At 41.7% G+C, this 21,300-nt stretch overlaps 1 protein-coding gene across 5 annotated transcripts in view; it reads right to left on the reverse strand.

The window, feature by feature from the left end:
* Positions 1-4,134: 4,134 nt before the first annotated feature.
* ptprsa (protein tyrosine phosphatase receptor type Sa) overlaps positions 4,135-21,300 on the reverse strand; it is a 230,194-nt gene continuing 213,028 nt past the window's right edge. For all 5 annotated transcript variants that reach the window (XM_080506753.1, XM_080506754.1, XM_080506750.1 and 2 more), the window contains 6 exons: positions 16,723-16,901; positions 16,182-16,308; positions 15,964-16,089; positions 12,392-12,546; positions 9,091-9,226; positions 4,135-8,460 (listed from right to left, as the gene is read on the reverse strand). In XM_080506753.1, the coding sequence (XP_080362879.1) occupies positions 8,392-8,460; positions 9,091-9,226; positions 12,392-12,546; positions 15,964-16,089; positions 16,182-16,308; positions 16,723-16,901 (792 nt within the window). In that variant the 3' untranslated portion in view covers positions 4,135-8,391. The remainder of the gene's footprint in view (positions 8,461-9,090; positions 9,227-12,391; positions 12,547-15,963; positions 16,090-16,181; positions 16,309-16,722; positions 16,902-21,300) is intronic.

A 21,300-nucleotide genomic window follows, 5' to 3' on the forward strand; every position in this document is an offset into this window, starting at 1 on the left:
CCCTCACACTTGGTCTGCTGGCTCGCCACTATTAGAAAAAGAACGGACTGAAATGGCTCTCAGTACAGACAATTAGTAACATTGTTAAACCAGGGTGTCAACCATGGATATGTATTCTCCCCTAAAATATGTGACAGTCACTTTGTAATTTTTTTGTCACTCGCTGCTGTGATTGTTGGCAGATTTTTTTTTTTGTTCATGAGTTGTGAGGTGTAAACAGATATTTTTAGGACTTAGGGTTTAGTCCCAGATTCTTACTCCTCTTTACCCAAAGACTTGTCAAGTTTGTATGCATATTTTGTTTGTTATGTAAGTATTTTGCACACAGTTGCTGCAAATTGTAATTTGGAAATGAATGTGTTTTTTTTTTATTTACTTTCATTCATGTTGTATTTAATTGGTATCAAGTTGCAACTTCCTGTAGCTGTACTTTTTGATGTGGTGTTATTTTTAGTGCAGATTTGAATCACACTGTACACCCTGTACACTTTAACAGCTGTGTAACATGGCAACTAACTATACAGCAATAAAAATAGATGATGTGCACAATATTTGGCTTTACTGTATTTTCCAGTGACTTTGCCTCATTTGTGATTAATGTGTTGCAAAGAGGAAATATATGTATATACATATCCATCCGATCTATCTTTTGTGTCTGCTTTATCCAAGTCAACTGTGCAGGCGCTCAATATAGTTTAGCTGAAGTTGGCCGAGGGGCAGGGTGCGCCCTGGATTGGGTGCCAGTTCATAGCAGCGCCACAACAGAGACACACCTGCAGGCAATTCTGCGTCAACAGTTCACTTACATGTTTTTTGGAAAGTGGGAAGAAATCTGTAGAGCTGGGGAGAGGGGAAACAAATCCACAGGTAAAAAACATGCTAATCCATTTTAGTTTTTAGTACCACTTAAAATGGCAAAACTTCATACAATTTTTTTGAACATGTCCATGTCACTAGCTGCTATTTTGATCCCTCAGGAGTAGCTTTGTCACAATAACCAACTCTTGAAATAAACTGTAAAATGTTAAATATCATACAACAGATTTCCCTAAAGTACAAAATAAAGAATGATACACTTCACTCACTGAAACGGTGATTGTTTGGGCAATCACTTTTACCAGTGTAGTTCCCTATCTGTCAAGAAGACATATTCATTTTAGTAACCATACACAAGATTAAAAAAAACAGTCAGCAGCCCTCAGCAGAAAAGAGGTGGGATTGAGGAGGTTAGGGGATTCATAATGTCATTTATACTACACCCTCTAGCCAATTCCAAACTTTCTACAGCTGCATTGTGTCTAACTTTTATTTTAAAATAGCTCCTGCAATAATACCCACATTTTGTATTGTCAAAGGAATAAGACTTACGCAGACGACAAAAGCTATTGATTACATGAGAGAAACCTCCTCTATGATATCTGTTTTCAAAAGGCGACTTGAAAAAGTGAAAGCAAAAGCATGGTCTCATGTCCTCTCAGTCTTAATTGACAGATGACGATAAAGCCGGCCATTCACTGCCGATGCTGCCCACGTGTCGCCTCGGAGCCGCTGACGTGCAGGTGTTTACCTCTGTGCCCAACACCAAGCTGTACATGGAAAGACACAATGCGGGTTACAGAGCGGCGGAAACCAGAAAATACCTGGTAGAGCTCGCCTATCTCTCCCAAGACCTTTCGAGAGATTGCAGGTCATATCAGGTGAGGAAATGCTTGAACTGGAAACACTCACCAGCGCGCTCTCATTCATTTGTTCTTGTATACAGGTTCATGGTAGGGTGAGGGTTCTATCAGTGATCAGCTCTAAGCCCCTTCTTGTTTTGCAATGGTGAGAAATAGGATGACAAATGAGAGCAGGCAGGAGGCTCCCTGGACCATGATATTGGAGATGTTATTGTAATCTGTGGTAACAGTCGATGCAGGTGGAAAACAACCTGGAGAGGTGGAGATCTGCACTGTAGAGATAAGAAATTAAGGTGAAGGTGAGTACAGACAAGACTCGTTACATGGGTGTGAACAGGGGGGAAGCAGGTGTGAATGTAAATACCGAAGGAGAAAAGGTAGTGGAATTGGATGAGTTGCGGAGTGGAGTCAACCATCCAGTGTGAGGGCGGGAGGAGAAAAGAGCGCTGGCAGCATGGAGTCGGTCGACACGAACGTCAGGCCTGAAGTGTGACGGAAGGACAGAAGCACGAGTCAAAGGGACAGTTTACAAGACAGTAGTGAGACCAGTTATGGAGTATGGGTTAGAGACTGCGGCACTGCCGGAAAGACAGGAGGCCGGAGATGGCCGAGATGATGATGACGCTGAGGTTTTCATTGGGCGTGGACAGGATGAACAGGATTAAAAAGAGTTCAGAGGGACGGCCAAGGTTGAGCAGTTCAGCGATAAAGCCGACGAAGTCAGGCCGAGATGACGCTTTAGACATGTGCCAAGGGGAGATAGGGGATGACTTGGACAAAGGACGTTGGGGATAGATGGCGCTGCTCGCACGAGGAGAAGAGGAAGACCTCAGAGGGAAACCTTGGAGGTGATTGGTGTAACAGAACAGAATGTAGGAGATAAGGTGAGATGGAGGCAGATAATCCACTGTGACAACTCCTGAAGGGAGTAACTGAAAGATGAAGATGAAGATTCAATTTTTCGAGCCGAATCCCTTTGTCCTTCCCGCTGCCTTGGTGTCTTTGTGAACCATTTCTTTTATAGCTCGGTCAAAAGGGATTTGGTCAAAAGGATCGGTGGGGCCCAGGTGGACTGAAACGACTTGTTTCAGGAATTCTGTGTCCACATCCAGGTGTGTGATTTGCACCTGAGACTAATACGTCAATTATTTCTATATCTAGCTTCAACGTATTATGCTAAACATAATTACATTTTAAAAATGATGTGTAAGGGATTTAAGTTAATAAGTGCTTACCTTCATAGACGCAAATGTATGTTTCTCATTTTTCACCTTTGGGTGTTTTATTTTGATATTCAGTTGCCTCAATATTGGCCTGACAGATTCACAAATAGGCTTGAATGGAAGCCAACGTGTTTGTCTTTGAAATAACATTAAGCACGATTTTATAAATCCTCCAAAAATGTCCTCACCTTGAGCCGAATCCCGGATACACACCAACACCTTCAATGGTATTTAGTTAATGGGTGGTTCACTTCAAAAGCTGGTTATTGTTGTCACAGCGACTATTCTGGAAGCGAAATATTATCAACAGACAAGGGTAGGCTCAAAAATTGGTTTTGCCAGTGGAGAAGGTCCATGGACCATGGATAATCTAGATAGAACACAGACTAAGACTAAGACTAAACAAGAGAGGAAGGATTTAGTTATATTAGTAACACAAATATGTCAATATCTGTATAGAGTCAAACTGTGTGGTAGTGGTTAGCACTCACTTCACAGTGAGAGATAAAAAAATAAAAATAAAAATAATTTTTGCCACCACAGATGAAGTTTTGGCCTCTGGCCCACAGACTAATTGTATCCGAGCAGAGTTGCTGCAGCAAACATTTCACTGAAACACCGTGCAAACCCAATCATCACACAAGAATTTGCAGGTTGTGAGTCACAGCGGTTGCAAGGCTCGTGTAAAGCAAATAGTTACATTGGGAGCCAACACATTTATTTCATTTGCAGACACTTCACAAGCAGATTTCTGAAGAGCTCCACTTGACAGATGAGAGCAAATACCACCAGGAGAGGGTTTACCTCTGCACCAATATCAGCCTGCCTGCGTGGCATTTACATCAAGGCTGAAAAGGGGCTTAAGGACACGTCGGGATATGTTTGTGAAGAAGCCGGCGGATAAATATAGGAGGATGCTAATCAAGCCATTTATCAACAAAGGAAGAGCACCATCTGTGCTTTATCACTGCTTCTGCAGTACAGACTTTTCAATGCAGGTTTCAGTCTAAAGAATGGTTTAAGGCAAGCAAAGCAAAACAAATGCTGATGTAATTGATGCTTGAGAAGTCTCACCATAAATTTGCGTATTAACAGACCAGATATACATTGGCATTGAATCAGAGACGTGATATCTGGAACAATCATACTGCCACAAAGCCAATCAGCCGAAAAAACAAAGCCCCCCCCCCCCAAAAAAAAAATAAAAAAATCACATACAAAACTATTTTCAGACAACATTTCTTTAATACAAAGTCAACATATCTACATACACAGTGGCTTTAAACCAATTATTGTTTCAGTTCGAAGTAACAGTTTGAAAGTGATAGCACTTGGCTCTCATATAAAGGAAAAACTATTTTGCTGAGTTTGGATTCTTTTTTGTTTTGTCCATATGGTCTGTATATCATCTACCTTTTATGATGTCATTTTTTTTGTTAGTCTTGTTCTTTTGTTAGTCCCCCTCATCCCTCCCCCAAATATTCAGCGACATATTCCAATAAATTTTGGTGGCTGTTTTGAAAAGTCTAGTATTTTTTTCTTCTTCTTTTTTTTACATGAAGTCAAAAGAGTAACACATTGCACAAGCTTCAAAAGACTTCCATGATTTCAGTTTTGGCATGGGCCCAACGTACCAGTCTTTTCCGATTTCCACAATCCATTTCTGGATTATTTTTTTTTTTTTGTCCGTTATGAAACATCTCAAGGTTTCCAGTGTTCAGAAACGACAAGCTGGAAATGTGGATCTGCAGCGAGTTTTTGGTTGTCCTGGTCATTCCTTGGTTGCATCGCATTGCTATGTTTCATTGAGTCCTGATTTCTCTCTGCATCCCATAATGAAACATGGTTAAACATAAACACAGAAATGTGATTCTATACAAGGCTTGAGATGCACTGGGGGAGAAAATAAATCAAATAAATCAACATGTCGCAAATGAAGCATGTATGGCCTTTAGCCTGGCTGTATTTGTCCATCAGTTAATGATGGATTTATGGATTAACACCTTGGCATTTTAGTGATTTGGACAGCTGAAATCCTCTGGGGGGTTGTGAGAACTCTTAAGCTCCTCGACTTTCTCAGGAGAAAAAGGCAGGAGCTTTAACATTTGACACCTTTAGAGTTCCGTTTTATCTCGAGGTTTAATTGTTTTAACACAACCAGTCTTCAAAGTCCTCTTGTAAGAATAACAGGGCCTTAAATTGATTGATAAGCAATTCAGACAGTTGTCAGGGGAAAAACCTTTCTAACTTCAGCTACATTTAAACCAGCAGATGATTTTGTGCCCTTGTTGGGGCTTATAGGTGTGAGAACAGACGCTGGCATATTTCCCACTTTTAACTGGTAGCAGGGGAAATTAAAGGCAAGAAAAAGGACGAGTGGTAATTAAAGACCGGGGAGCAGAACTGGAGAAAGAAGGTTTCAGAAAACAGGCCTCACAAATACCAAGAATTTAGATATGAGCAGAACCTTGATTTTTGTATTTCGGTCCCCACTTAAAGTATGAGGTCTTCAGGGTCAAATGATACAAATACATATAATCTACATATTTGTTTATTTACAAGTATACTCTTGATCATGGAGGATATCTAACAAAATGAATGGCCACATTAGGTCTAAAAATAACAAAATCAATAAAAAAAAAAGAAAAATGACTTAAAAAAAACAACACCCCAAAAAAAACCCAAAACAACAAACAAACAGTGAGGACCCAAGTCTGTACATGATCATACAGGGTACAGTACGTCAGTTGGTCTGCGATAGATGATGAAAAGAGTCAATGATGACATTTTTAAAATTATATTTTGCTGATCAGTTCATCAACACATTTTCCTTGATAAAAAGAATACTAATGCGGACGCATTCGATGCTGATAAAGAATTTCAACAATGTTTAAAAATGGCATCTCCTCATCGCAAAGGCTCTACCCTCAGGTAGAGGATCAACACTGGTGGGAGGAGGCGGAGGATGGCATCTCCTCAGCCTTCTTTAAGAAATAAGTAATGCACATGGTCTCAAATATATATATATATATATATATATATATATATATATATATATATATATATATCTCACAGGCAGTAATAACAAAAAGGAGAAAATCCATTGCATGTTCTTATAGGTAAAGGAAATAATAAAAAAAGAAATATTGAATTCATACTAAGTGTTTGGACATATATTCATATTCTGCATTTTAAATATATATGCATGTGTCAGTGTGCATATATATGTATACATACATATATATTTGCACATACACACAGACATGTTGTACTTAACATTTCTACAGTGAAAAAATAGAATGTCTTTTAACATAATATGAACAGATAAGCATTTCTCTTTTCCTGCTAACTTTTAAAAAATGCAATACAACATCTCTGTTAAAAAACTAAACCAAAAAGAAAATAAAAAGTCAACTATGTCATGTAAAATAAAATGTCATAATACAACATTAATGTTTTTTTTTTTTTTCTCCGTATAATGTTACAGTTACAATAAGGCTTTTTTGGAAATAAGAGATTACACACAGTTCTGTCCATTGCTCTGGTTTTTGTGCACACCCTCCGGAAACCTTTGCAGAATCCGTACGCTCGTACCAAAGCGCTGATCTCGAAATGAAAGCGTGGTGATTCTGAAACCATGATTTGGTTTTTGTTTGTTTTCTTCTTAAATCAGACATTAGTATGAGAACTTGCTGTTGTTTTGGGGGTATCTGCTTCAAGTTTATTCTATATAATCTTAGGGCTGTTCAAGATACTTGTACCGAAGAGTTTCATTAACACATCATGGCGTTGAGATCCAACATGGCTGCTTGGTCTGGCTGTGTCACCCACAGAGACATCATCTATAAAACATTGGGAGAATACCAAAGCGTCTACTTTGTTTATCCACCTGTTACCAAACACACATACAGTGGAACTATAGGCCGGCTTTCAACCACATTAATGTACAGATTTGTAATTGCGACAGGCCTTCAGCCACTCTTGAGTGTCTTATACAATGATATAGATGATTATAGAGGAGGCAGGGGGAAAAAAAGAAGCGGCGAACGATGTCTTCATGTGGATGCACTTTCAGTCATGCCCACCAGGGCGCAAGGAGTTAGCAGAGCTGGCATCTTTTATTCATCAGTTTCCTCTACCTCCAGAGTCACATGAACAGCATACACAAGATAAGCAGCATGTTTGGTTTTTGACAAAAAAAAAAAAAATGTTAAAAAAGGGAGAAAAAAAAAAAGAAAAAAAGGGTAATTCCTCATAAGACGAAAAACTTCCACACAATGACGATGAGCATTGGTCACTGTACACAAAGAAAGCCCCAATGTCGTGGCCTTCCTTGTTTGGTTGTTCCGTTTTGTTCCAAAGCTTCTCGTCCACCAGATTTCATCTTCAAAATGGTGGCTGTTGATGCCGCTGCCCTGTGATGCAATGGTTCCAAAGAGAGGAGTGATTGTAAAAAATCCTGGGACACGGCTGCCATTTCTCTCACCTCGGCCATCGGGACACGACTCAGCTGGATCCTCCTGCGAGGTTTCCCCTTCCCCCAATATACTGAATCTGGGGACTGTGACATGAGCCTTTTAGGGGGACTTGTCTCTGTGTAAATACATTGTGGTACTTGCACCTGGCTTATTGGTCACTCATTTTCCATAAATCTACAATTGATGAATCTTGCAGGTCTTAGAACGTTTGGCTGCATTATACTTGATCATCTCTAGCTGTCCTTAAGCTCTTACCATTAAAAACTAGCAGGTTTTTTTTTGGAGATATGTATCCTAATTATGCATTTCAGTGGTAAAACTCAATATTCACTTGATGCCCAATGTCAGTATTCTTGTGCGATGCGTTTTTTTTTTGTTTTTGCCCTGTATTAATTGAATGACCACTTGGTTTTACAGGAGCAACCAGAGGTTGGTCATTTCTCTGGACATCACTCACAAAATATGTTGATCGAACCCCTTTTGCACCCAGTCATTACAAAAACATAAAAAGTCACCCAGTCTTGGCTACATCCATCTGCTTTTCATTGATTTCTGCTTTACTTTTCCTTCATTTTCTGTGTCTTGTTACTGTTGTGTCACGAAGATATTTTTGAGAAGAGAAGAATGTCCACGAATGTTTACAATGTCCTCCACATCGAAACACTTGAGGTAAGGTACGCAGTCTGACAATTTGATCGATATCCGCCTCACAGCTTGAGCCGCAGCTTCTGGTTTCCCCCTGCTGAGGATTTTTCTTTTCTGTAAATGATGGGCAATTTTCTTCTTTGTGCCTCATCTCGGAAGTCGAATTGGAATTATCCTTAACTGGTTGCTTTGGGTGTTTATCTACTAAAAATCTATAGGATCCTGTTGTGTCTGAATTAGCAGTGGTGATGTCATCGGCTGCTGTCGTCATTTCAATTTTCAAAGTTTCTATGGCTCAGGAGACTGTTGAGGTGGGGGGGAAGGGAGGGGGGGGCAACAGGATTCTCGGGGAGAAGGGATGGCTTTTTACGTTGCATAGTGATCAAAGCTTCCTAAGTACTCCAGAGCAGCGTGGTAGCAGAATTGGTACTCATCCTGCAGGAAAGAAGCACAAACATGAATGAGTGAAGTAAAATAAAATGTACCATTTTATTGCCGCTACAACATGTCTGAATAACAAATTGGCGTGTGTTTGTGTGTGTCTGTGTGTGTTCTTCCATCATTCAGTGCATGGTTCAACCTGATAGGACCGTTGGTGCAGAATACCCTACCAAGATGAATATGCATTATTAGGGATGATCAAGACCCTCTATTGAACACTTATAATCCATGCCGAATTCCTAATGTCCTTGAGTGCAGAATGAGCTGTCATTTGACATTTGACACAGTTTGACAGCATGACAAAAGATGAATTTCATTGCTCAAATTATTTCAAAAATTATTTGGAAGAAATCAAAAAACAAATGAACAATCAGCCTACAGCTTCCAAACAAGGTCATAAATAATTTGCTAATTTGTGAGTGGTCTGGAAAAGGCTACTATCTCGATCCAGTACACTCAATGAAACATGTATAAAGGTGGTTTAATGGAGAAGAACTTGTTTCCTGGAAATTGCCAATGATAAAGACATTTATTCTGTGACAAGTTCGATGAAAAAAAGGAGCAGTGTAAGTATTGAAATGTACGTGCGTGCGTGCGTGCGTGTGTGCATGTGCAATAAGTCACCTCTGTTTGCACCATGGCTGGCCTCTGTGTCCGGAGCATCTTTACTGTCTGGAAGATATCAACCACGCCTTCATAGCGCATTCTCTCCAGGACGATGCTGAGGGTGATGAAGACTCCAGTCCGGCCCACACCAGCACTATAAATACACAGACACCAACCAATTTAAAAATGGCACTGAGACATTGTCTGTCTTTCCCATTGTGTATTAATGTGCACTTGTTTTTTTCCACATCAGTGTAAAAAAAAAAAAAAAAAAAAAAGCAGCTTTAAAACACAATTATACATTTGTACCTGAAAAAAGCTCCTACATTTTTTTTTTTTTTTTTTATATTTGTTATGACAAAGTTACACAGTGTGAAAACTTCAATAGTCCTAAATCCTGCTGCCGCCACTGCAGGGTAACACAAAAGTGGCAGGAAAGCAATTTGCATGCGAGAACCTTGTGAATGCATTTACATGTGTGTCCATATTTTTGTCCAACACAAAATGAGCCTCAAGGACACAGGCACACTCCAAACAACATGTGCACAAACAACCCGGCAAACATTTTGTGTCAGTAAGACCCTCCTCCCATGTGTCAAAAAACTCAGCATGCTGCTGCTCTCCAGAAATACAGGCTGGGTCTTAACTCGGATCCTGAAATACTTGAGAGTTGGCTCTCTAAGCTGCTTTGCTGTGAAATGACTTCCACTTCACCAATGGAACAATAATTGATATGACAACAGATTTATTTGGGCTCCTTCCAGCCTCTGATGCTATTTTCTTGAATGAGAAGTGATGGCTGCTCGGAGACACATTTGGCTTTCGTGCAAGAAATCCTGACAAGTGCGTGTGTGTCTGGTGGAGGACAAAGGTAAACTCGGGGCAAAAGTATAACTTGTATCATTTGATTAAAAGAATGGTATCAAGCACAACCATCTAACGAAACATCCCAAATATTAGCCACCCAAACGTGGTGCTGCAACCCACCCAAAATCTTTTCCTGGGAGTCAGTCACAGCCTGTCACACAGGCTCTTAAAGTCACTGCTCTCCCTCTGTCTCTCTCTCCCTCTCTCCCTCTCTCTCTCCAGAAAGATATTGACTCTCCAAATCTGAAGGCTCGGCAAGCCACTGCAGACTGAGAGGATTTGGTGTCCCCATTCACAGGAAGTAATCAGGCAATTAATGACAAAAAGCATGTGGGTCTATTAGATAGAGGCTGAAAAAAAAGAAGAGGAGTGGGAAGAAAAGAAAAGAGGGTTGGAGTGAAATAAAAGAGGCTCTGCAGAATGGGCGGATGGGTAGAGAAGCAAAGGGAGAGTGAGGATTAAAAAAATAGACGGGCAGATGACAGACAAGTAAGGGTGGCGCCAGAAGACAAACTGGTAAGAGGAACGGGAGGTATAAGCTTCTCCCTTGAAGGAGACAAAGCCTGATGGAGGGAGGGTGGAAAAAGAGGGATGAGGAGGAGGAGACGGAGGAGGAGGTGACTACAGTACTGATAGATAAAGCAAGCAATCAACATCACTACTCGAGAGAAATGTTTTTCCAAATGAGGTATCTGCCTCCTGACACCTACCTGTAACCCGATTAACTGCACAAGACTCTAATGATTTGAGTGGTCATGTGACCCTTGCAGTTCGCATTAATAGTCTGGGGGCTCTTACGTCCATTACTCTCGTCCCGCAATAACCGCGCTTTCACTTTGAGGCAGCATTTTCTCTCTCCAATAATGACTTCATGGGAGGCTGGAATAAGTCAGTCTTATTGGAGCTTCCCTGACAGATATTACAACTCCCAGAGGGCCATTTGGTGGCTGGTGACATCATTGTTTTTTAATACTAGGGAGGTGATCGTCTTCTTGATGATGTCATGGCGCCTGAGTGCAACCCCCACCCCCCCAAAAAACACGTACTGCAGTCCGAAAGTAAAATATTGTCATGAGACAGCAAGGAAATTATCCACGTCGTTAATGCTATCCATTCCAAAGGAACAGACACTGGAAGCTTTTCAGAATGCAAATGACAGAACATTGATGGAAATGGACATTTTTTGATGGAGCTTCTACATTTTCCGTTCTCCTTTGTCTAGAACGGCATACAAATCCAGACAACGTGCTTCTTGTCTGGCTGCGGAAAGGAGCAACTCAATTAGTCGATTCCAGCCCGAACGCTTCACGATGAATACGAATGACCTGAGGTCTTGGCGGTGACCACTCCTAAACATGGCTTTCTAAGAGCTCCCACTATGCCGCGTTAATGATGAAAGTAACCTTGGATGTTATACCTGAACTGATGAAAATGTATCACGACACAATCGTAAAAACCAAAAAAGAATGGCTGTATCGTTTCATACGTCTCCTCCTTGCAAATGCCAGGCCGCATCTGAGCCTTATCAATTATGGAGGAGCAGGGCCTGTGGAGGTGCAGCGCTAGTGTACCGCACCAAAAAAAGTGGAGCGATCATATCTGAAGGTGCTATTAGAAGTGCACCTCAGGAGAAGCTGTGCAGCGAAACAATAACCACCTTAAGTGATTTTATCGTGTCTCTATTCTTGAAGCCTATATCTTTTAAGAAGGAAAGCTGGTCTTTGCTTTACTTGGCGAAGAGCACATTGCTGCAGTCTCGTCAGGTAAAAGCAATAACAAAATAGAGAAGTTTAACAAGAAAGCATGACATGTTGTGTCGCATGGATTAATGATAAAAAACAAAAGGAAATATCACTGCGTGGTCATACACTGTGACGAAGTAGTGAAGCCGTTCCGAACACTATTGAATTCTTATTTTTGGAAGCTTGTGAAATAAATGCCAGTTTTAAAAACTGCTTTTTTTGATGGGCATAAATACAGACAGGAGAGGGGGTCACACTGACTTTGACCTGTGATCATCAAAGCTGAAAATATTCAGGTATGCAGTATTCAGTTATCACATGTACAAAAATAGGACACATGCAAGGTCACAGAGGCATTTGTCTACCTATATATCATTAGATAATTGGAATAAAATTCCTTGGAATATGTGAGGTGACATCGTCAGGACTTTAGGCCATTTGAAGCGATATAAATTCATTTTTGGGTGAGAGCAAAGGTGTATTAAAAGTGGATAAATCATATCAATATATTGTGTTAGTCTAGTAGTTTGTGGGCCTTTGTTTGTTCACTGTAACCTTACCATTTGCCCTTTAAAAAAGGTTTTTTTTTCTCTGTATGAGAGTATATGTGTCAGCAACTGGAGATTGTTGCTGATAGATTGATTATTGCTGCTAAATCAACTATGAAGCAAATACATAATCAGCAAACACATGACATTCAGTACACTTACCTGCAATGAACAGAGATTGGTCCGTCCTGTCCAAACTGCTCTTTCGTTTTATGCACCTGGCCTATGAAGTCAATGAATCCCTCCCCTGATTTGGGCACGCCTTGCTCAGGCCAGTCAGTAAACTGGAACTGCCTTACAGTTCTGGATTGGCCATCCTGTGAAAGAAAACAATGAAAAATAAGCCAGTTGACAGGATGGGGACGAAAAGCATCTTAATGAAGCATGGTGGAAGAAGACACACCAACAAAGCGAGATTACACGTATCTAACAGACCAGTGAGTGACTTTGTGTGCGGCACCTCTTTTGAATTTGCTGCTAATTTAAAATTGATTCTTCTCTAAAAGACAGAATCTGCAGATTCAATGACACACAGACACACAGTTCAGGTACACAGCGTCCTTCCCTCTCTCCCCTTGTGTCTTTACCCTCAAGCCCTATTGTTTCTCTCTTCTCCTGGTGTGTTAGCATGTGTGAGTGTGTGTGTGTGTGTGTGCGTGTCACAAGTAGATCCCAGTTGAAGCTAATCAATAGTGTATCTGCCATGACAAGCGTCTTCTCCCAGACACCATGTTGAATAGGATAATCCTGCAATCCGATCAATAAACCATCCTGATGGATGAGCAGAACGAGTGAGGTACGAAGCAACGGTAAAGGACTAACGGAGCAGGAGGTGAAAATTGGAACCGCAAACCCTGGCACACTGACACATGAGAAAAAAAAAAAAAGCCAATCTCAACAACTTAATCTCATATTGATTTATGTAATCTTGTTTTGATGGGTGAGAAAACTGCAAATGCTTCCTATGCAAACAAAAACATTCAAATTCATTTTTGTGGCATTGCACTAGGACAGGGGACATGATCTGCTTTATTTTGAGAGAGCTGATTATCCAGTCTGAGAATGCACAGTCAATACTTGTGTCCTTGCAAAAGAAACTTCTATCAAGTTGTCTCGGAGAGAGGAAGTTTCTCAAGAAAGTCAGCAGAGACGAGCATTTTTGCAGAGACAGGCTCCACTTGATGCCACCAGTAATTAAGACAGCCAGGTGTTCATTTCTCCAGTTGTTCCTCACTTCCCTGCACAACAGACTGCACTTTAGACATCATGTGGTCTTCTCACACTTTCTCTTCCTGTTTGTTCACACTGCAAACGGTACAATTGGTTCAATACTCACTTGGCATGTGAAGTATACTGCAGTTATATTTGTCTTTCGCAACAAGCTTGGAAATTACCCCGAAAAGTAAATTTGTCTTAATTTTCCTACGTTAGGAGAGAAAGTACATTTAAATTGAGGGAGACAGAATAACATGCACGATCACATACGGGGAAAGATGTTAATCATACATCACCAATACACATACATAAAAGTTTCATGTCGTAAATGAGAAAAATCACTTTTGGCAGAACCTGAGGGTCTAAAATCATATTTAGTAGCTGCCCTACATTCATATTCATTCATTCATTCATTCATTCTCCCTTGAGCTAATCATCCCCCTCTTCTGCTTGCAGGCTAAATGCAGATGGTGACTGCATGCTGAATGTACAGTGCAAACCGATAGTGTATGTCAAAGGATATACATAATCACTCCATTGAATCCTTGTGCCCGTTGTCCCATGTGCCAATGTGTGATGTGATAGCTGTGGATAAACATGGCAGCCAAGATGTAATCATGCGCATTTATTGGAGTTGACAAATACAGCGATCTGGATTTTAATAAGTTAAGCTCCATATACCTATTCTCTTTGTGAAACATCTCGTGTCTCTTTTCCTGTTTTATGACGCATTGCATGTTTTCTTTCTTTCCTTGCCTTTGTTTTCCATCTCCAAAACATTTAGCCTCAGCAGGGGGATTAAAAATGAAAGGGGGGCAAAGACAACAACACAATAAACCAAGCACGCCAAAGAAAGAGAGGAGAAAAAAAAAGAGAGGAAAATTTAACACACAACCTGAGGGCCCACGCGGCGTGTCAAATTGTGTGATTAAATACGTGACTGGCTCGCAAGATGTGAGTGTTGAGGCGTGGAGTCTATGCTATTACTGCGCAGAGGCATGCAACATGCACGTGAACACACAGACATGCACACACACACACACACACACTTTCACTCATACAGAAAAAAAGGAAAATGTACACTGATTATCTAGAATGTGGGGTGGAATTTAGTTTACCAACACACTGAGATGCATATACAATCATGAGCAGAGGCCTCAAGCCTACAGACGTACATACAAATACCTTGTACACGAACCCACCACAGATCATATCACTCTCTCCATGGCTCCGCTTTATTTTCCTAACTGCAATGATGTGCTTTGGCTGTCTGTTTGCTACCATTGTGTGCTTTGATGAAACCCTGTCGAGAATCTTCTGACAGAAACTAACACTACCATGCATATGTAGTCCACTGATTACCTACACACATACGAGTACACACATGTCGAAATATGTCTGCAGATTTTTTTTTTATCTGTCCTTCTGTTTTACAAATTTTAACATACAAAGTTACACAAGGCGAGTGTGTGAATGTATCTGTGGTGCAACAAGCAATTCAGCATGTATTAAGGTGGCTGGGAAGAGCTGAACTCATGAACCTGTGTGCACAGGACAGATGTTGCTGAACGCTGCATGGGGTTTATGTATTAACAAAATCTATGTACTGTATGTCCATCCATGTTCTGGTGTACTTAACATAAAAGTTTCAACTGAATTTACGTCTGATTTCTTTCCTCAAGCCATCTCAGTAGATGGTATGTCTGTTTGTATCTCATGTGCATGTGCATTTTTCTGTTAATGCTAACAACATGGGTAATAACTTGCTGCCACACCACCTCAGAAATCACGGGGTAAGTCAGCTGGTTCGGCAAAGACAGAGAGCATTTTCATTCCTCCAGTCGGATTTCTGCTGTTGCAGCTTCAAAACCGTCCAACTTAATTGGACCAAAAAAGGAATTTTGAGGTAAAGAGACTAACTGCAGCAACGTGGGCTTTCAGCAGTTCAGGGAAAGAAGAGTTACTTTGGTCATGAACTCTCATTAATGAGGTCATTGCTGTGTTTTGTGAAAATCCATCTAATCACTATTACAAGTATTTTGTAAAGTTTGTGAGAAAATATATGATAAATCTACAATATTTGTGGACAACCTTTGTTAAAAGGCAATAAAAAAACAAGAACATAAAAACAAGAGATGCCATGATGTGCCACTTGCTCTTTCATTTCAAGGAACTGGAGGTGGCAGCTTCAAATCAAGCATTATAATTGAAGTTAAAACTCCTAACAGAAAAATCTATGTGAAAGTAACTGAGCTCATGGATGAGTATGTTTGAAAATTCGACTGCAGTTTCAACAACAAAAACACAAAAAAAAGATACATTGCTGAGACACTTAAAATGCAGCTTAGATGAATTTGTTTATAATGTAATGAAAGCTCACCAACTGACCAAAAAAGTCTAGTATAGATGGGTATTTAACACATTTCATGTGGAAATGTTTTTAAACCTCCCAAATAATACCTTGTTCTTTCATATTCGACAGTCTGCCATCCCGTCAAACACTTCCTGAGTTCACTTACCCTGGCATCTGTGACCTTGAACTCTCGCAGGATGTACTGGGGCATGTTGTACTCTGCCATGGGATCCACCACAAAGTACTGATACCTAGCAGAACGCTCTGCTGGCCAGTACTGGTGACACTTTTCCTATTTCAGCAAAAGGGTTGACAAATCATTGTTTTTTTCATTTTATGCGCTCACAATAAACATCCCAAAGAAATGTGAATTTAAAGTCTTACCCGCCCCATTTCTCTAAGTTTGGTCAACATGACAACAATGGTGGAGTTGTTCTCCCAGAGCATTCTCCAGAAGTCTTCTGTTGTCTCTGCCAGAGGTCCTTGTGTGGCAATATAGGCTTTCTGTTGCCTGCAGTGGACCCATGTAAAAAGCATTTATGTTGGATGTGGATAATGATTTCGTATCAGTTTAAATATTACAGGATAAATACATCTCGACAGTGCAAATTTCTTGGTGATTTTGTGGTTTGCATTTTTGAAAGACACTGAACAATTGCTAAGACTGAGTAATACACCTTGTAATCACCTCGCGGATTGCAAAGAATAAATGACAAGGGGTGAAATAAGCCATTGAGTTCTTTAATCATTAGCCTGTTTGTGACATTAATAAACTGATCAATCATAAAATTACAGCCAATTGCCAAATATTGTTTTGGGTATTGTCAAAATGACTCTGATGAATTTCTGTAATTATATAAAACAAATGTAATTACATCAATTTACACAGTTCATACTAGTAAGTTTCCTGATTTGTCAGTCCTACCTGTATCCATCAATGAAGCTGGAATTTATGTAGTCGGACCCTTCCAGGCCTCTAATTGGCTGCAAGCAGACTCGCGTAGTCTCGTACGGCATGATGTTGACCAGTCGGTTCTTGAACTTGTTGCAGGGAAGGTTGGCACTGATGAAGCGCGACGTATGAGCTTTAGAGTTGGCCAAACGCTGATAAAGAAGAATTGAAGAAGGAGATTAATACACCAATGAATGAATGATCAGCGCAGTGAGATATATATATAAAAAAAAGCTCATAATGCATGGATTGAATGATATGGAAGGGGAGAAAGAAGATTAAAAGAAGATGAAAAGTGAGAAAGCTAAGTGAGTTTCAAAAGGAGAGACGTGTGTGAGATGAGATATACGCTGGAAAGAGGACAGGGGATGATAATAAAAGGGGATGGAAGGGAAGACAGGTGTGAGATGGCTGGAAAGTGGGGCCCGTTAGTAGCAACGTAATAAAGAAGATCCAGTCAAATCCTTCCATCAATGCTTTAACAAAGATGACAAAGCTTCAAAGGGACATTGTTTATCAAGTAAATGCATTTATTGGGCAGCAAATCAAAATCTCCATCCCCATTTGCAACTTGTGAGGTTCTGCAGGGTCGGATGCAGTGAAAAACATGCCTCACGCTCAGACTAACAAGCATCTGGATCAAGTCTGTATGAAAAAGAAAACTCGTCCAAAAGTGGGTCACTAGCGACTTTGATAAACCCAGTGTGGTACGTGTGTATAAGACACAAACTCGCACAGGGATTTTCAGACATACAGAAAAATGGACACAGACACACACACAGCGTATAATGATCAAAATGAAATGGTGCACTGCAACCTCATCATCACCACGAGGACCTGAGTGGGAGTTTGCGGGTCACCAAGTCCTATGATCGCCTTTTTTTGGGCTTCAATGTCTCAACAAAGGATGTCTGTGTGTTTGGGTGGGTGCGCCAGCTTGTTAGCTGGCAAATAGAAGCCACCCTCCTCAGATTGTTTAGTATTTCTTTCAGACAGAAAAAAACAACCCATAGAAGAAACCGAGGAGTGAAATAGGCAATAGGAGCTGATGACTACTCATAAAGTAGGCGGAAATGCAAATAAATTTTTTTCCCCAGTGGCTGTCAAAATAGAAAAAGTCAAAATGTTCATCTTAAATTGGAGTTTTCTTTCCATTTCCACTTCCCGTCAGAGTATTCTCTGTTTCTCTCCAATTCTCCCATGCAGCACAAGTACATCTGTGTCTGCGGCCACTTGGTGTTTCTCCAGCGGTTTTTTTTCCCCCTCCTCTCTTGGGACTGTTCTCCTTTGATCTGTGTTACACAAAGGCACCTGGAAAGGCTTGAGGTGGCCTGGCACTGCTAAAGAGGCCCTCTGTTGCACCAACAAACACCAAAGAGAGTGCGGGGAACGAAGCCAAACCTGGCAACCTGTCATTCAACAATGCAGAGATGAGCCTCATGGTCATGCCTGCCAGCTTCATCCCATTTATAGAATAACTCATCTGGTCACTGGGAGGATGTACTGTATCACAAACTTTAGGCATATCAAGCTAAAATAGGGATAGACACTTGGATACTGGGAAGTGTGGCATTCGAAAGCAGCTGTCTCAAGACCAAAACCAGCAGTATCACAGCTAACTTATGTCTCTCTACCTTCCAAAAGGCATTTTCTTGAACACAATGCAATGATGTTTACATTTTCCGATGTCGGATGCCTTCTCGAGCTTCAAAGAGGTAACAACATAGCAAAATTAAAGCTTGGTGTGCTTTTGATCAATCCCCTCCCATTCTGCTCAATCCCCTGGAATGTTTCTTCTGTACCCCTGTTATCTCCCTGTGGAGGCTTTGATCCCTGTGGCCTCCTCTCAGGCCCCGTTTACACGACAACGAAAATGAGTGTATCCCCAAAACTTTCCTCACTCTTGGGGGGTCTGTTTGCACGACACCGGTGTTTGGATCCACTGCATTAGTGACTTTTTTATACCGGCTCCTAAGGTGGAACTTTTCTTTCACGGAAGCGATTCCCCCCTGCAGAGACTGCCGGAAGCTATGGAGCACTCTTACGCATGTACATCTACCCCAATGGTAAATAGTTCCTTATGCTCATGTGCCGTAAATAAACAAACATAGCAGCCTCCGTAGTGGCATGACTCAGGGTCCGCATTCTAGTTCAATAATCCATATTGCTTGTTTAAAAGCTGAGACTCACCCCTAATAACATTCGATTCGTTGTCAGTACATATGAATGTTGGGTACTCTCGATTTTCTTCATGTTTAAAGCATGCTGTTCTCTGCACACAAGTCTGTGTTGTTTAATTACAAAAACAAGCAGTAGCACCCTCCCGTGGCCTGGCATACTAACTCCATCACTGTCAGTGTGTTCATTGCTGCAGTGTAAACGCAATATTTTTATTTTCACAGATTTGGTGTTGTCACTTGAAATGTTGTCGTATAAATGGGGCCTCAGCCCCTGGAGTGGCTTTGCCACCTTCAGTCCTCAAATGCTCATTGGTGTCATCACCCTTTTGGGCCAACCTGTCTGCTCAACCTCCCCAACCTGTCTGCCCCCTATCTGTAAACCTTGTTTCAGGGTGTCCAGATAGGGCTTGGAATCGTTTGAAATTGTTTACTCTACTATGGTTGACCTCCAGAGCTCCCCAGTTTCTTTATTGTTCCCGAAGTGCCCTCCAAGGCCTTTTGCTTTGCTCTTGGAGGAGCTTTCTTGCCTTTGCCACGCTCCTCGTCCCCAGAGGGACTTCATTGTGATTGCCCAGGTCACTCCCCCGAGTGGCCACCGTCCTGAGCTGCCCACCGTGTTCCTGGGCTCTCCAACCAAGCCGCCCTGTTTCCTCGGCCCCCAGAGGGACTTTGTTGCCTTTACACCGGGCCACATTCCTCACATGTCCGCTCATCCGATTCTGGGCTGCCCTCCCGAGCAGCTCAGTTTGCTGTGAGACTTTGTTGTCATAACTTGGGCCCATTTGCTCGCCCTTTTCCCAGGCCACCTTCCCAAGTTGCCCAGTCAGTATACCGTTAGGCCCTCCCAGCCGCTCTCATATGGCCCGGTCCACTCGCCCTCTTTCCTGAGCTGCTCATACATGTTGCTCTTTCTGCATGCCTCGTTTCTAGGCGTCATTCATGAGCTGTCATGTTTGTGCGCCCTCTTTTCTGGGTCACACTTCCGAGGCGTCCTGTCAGTTAACACTGTTCTAAGGTTGCACCTTGAGCTTCCCTGATTGTCCAGAATGAGTTTGTCACATTTAAACTCCTTTTAAACCCCAACAGGGACTTCATCATTATTACTAGGGCCAATGTCCTGAGTGGCTCCGTCTGCACACATACTTTCCCAGGCTTCCCTTCCAAGGACTTTTAAGAGTCCTTGGACAATGTTTAATGTGCTAATTTAACGTGAACATGTCATGTGAACCTCCAAGCCTGAGGAAATGTTATGGCCTCATTGCTTTGGTTAATATTTTGCCTAGTTTACTGTTTTCTTGAATTGTGTTTCCCTGTATTCTCTCAAAGGTCCTAATTTTCAAGCTGTTCAAGTTTTAGTTTCTGGTCTTGGTTCAAGTCATTGTTCACCTTTCATGTTTAGTTTCATATTGTGGCCAAGTATTTGTTGAAGGTCATGCCTAGTTTCATGTTTCCTCTCTATGATCATGTGCACCTTTTCTCCACTAATTTTTAGTGCCTGGCTATATCCTTGAGTCCTTCACTGTGCTTACTCACGTTCCCTTATTATTCTTGATTGTTGTCAAACAGTCCTTGTTATTGCTTAACTCCCTGTGTGTGCATATATGTGCCTCTCCAAAACTTGTTCATCCTTGTCGTCCTTGTGTTGCTGATAGCATTAACACCAGCCTATTATATCAGCCTGTTTATGATTATCTCTTGCCTCTATGATGTCTCCCCGCGTTTTTGGTTCTCGCTTGTGGAAATGTTTGGGCATTTAGTTTTGTTCCATATCTTGAATTCTTCATTCAAGATCTTCATTAAAAAATGCATTCATTGGTTCTGCAATTTGTATACTAAGCCAACAAAATGGATCTCGCAGACATTACTTGCGGGAGTGATACATGTGTGTAATTGCCTTCAATAAGAGCAGCAGTAAACTGTGGACCGGGACCAGATGCATATGAGACTAGGTTCCCGGAGGACCTGTCTCCTCGGGGCCCCCGGAGGGGCTTCATCACATTTGCCATCCTGCTCGGCTCCCTGAGGAGCGTTGTTGCCTTCAACACCCTGCTTGACCCCCGGAGGGGCTTTATCATCTGTGGCCCTCTGTCTGGCCCCCGGAGGGGCTTCGCAGACTTCCCATCCAGCCTCCTTCTTGGCCCCCGGAGGGGCTTAGTCACCTTCGCCCTCTGCTTCGCCCCCGGAGAGGCATTGTCATGATCGCCCAGGCTGCCCCCTCGAGCAGCTCCATTCACTCGCCCTCTTTCCGGCCTGCTCACCTGAGCAGCCTGCCCTGTTCCCAGGCCTCATCACATCGCCCTGTTTCTGGGCCACCCTCCCGAGTGGCCCTGTTGGATCGCCCTGTTTCTGGGCCACCCTCCCGAGTGACCCT

Source organism: Blennius ocellaris, assembly GCF_963422515.1.
Source record: "Blennius ocellaris genome assembly, chromosome: 12".
Taxonomy (NCBI): Eukaryota; Metazoa; Chordata; class Actinopteri; order Blenniiformes; family Blenniidae; genus Blennius; species Blennius ocellaris.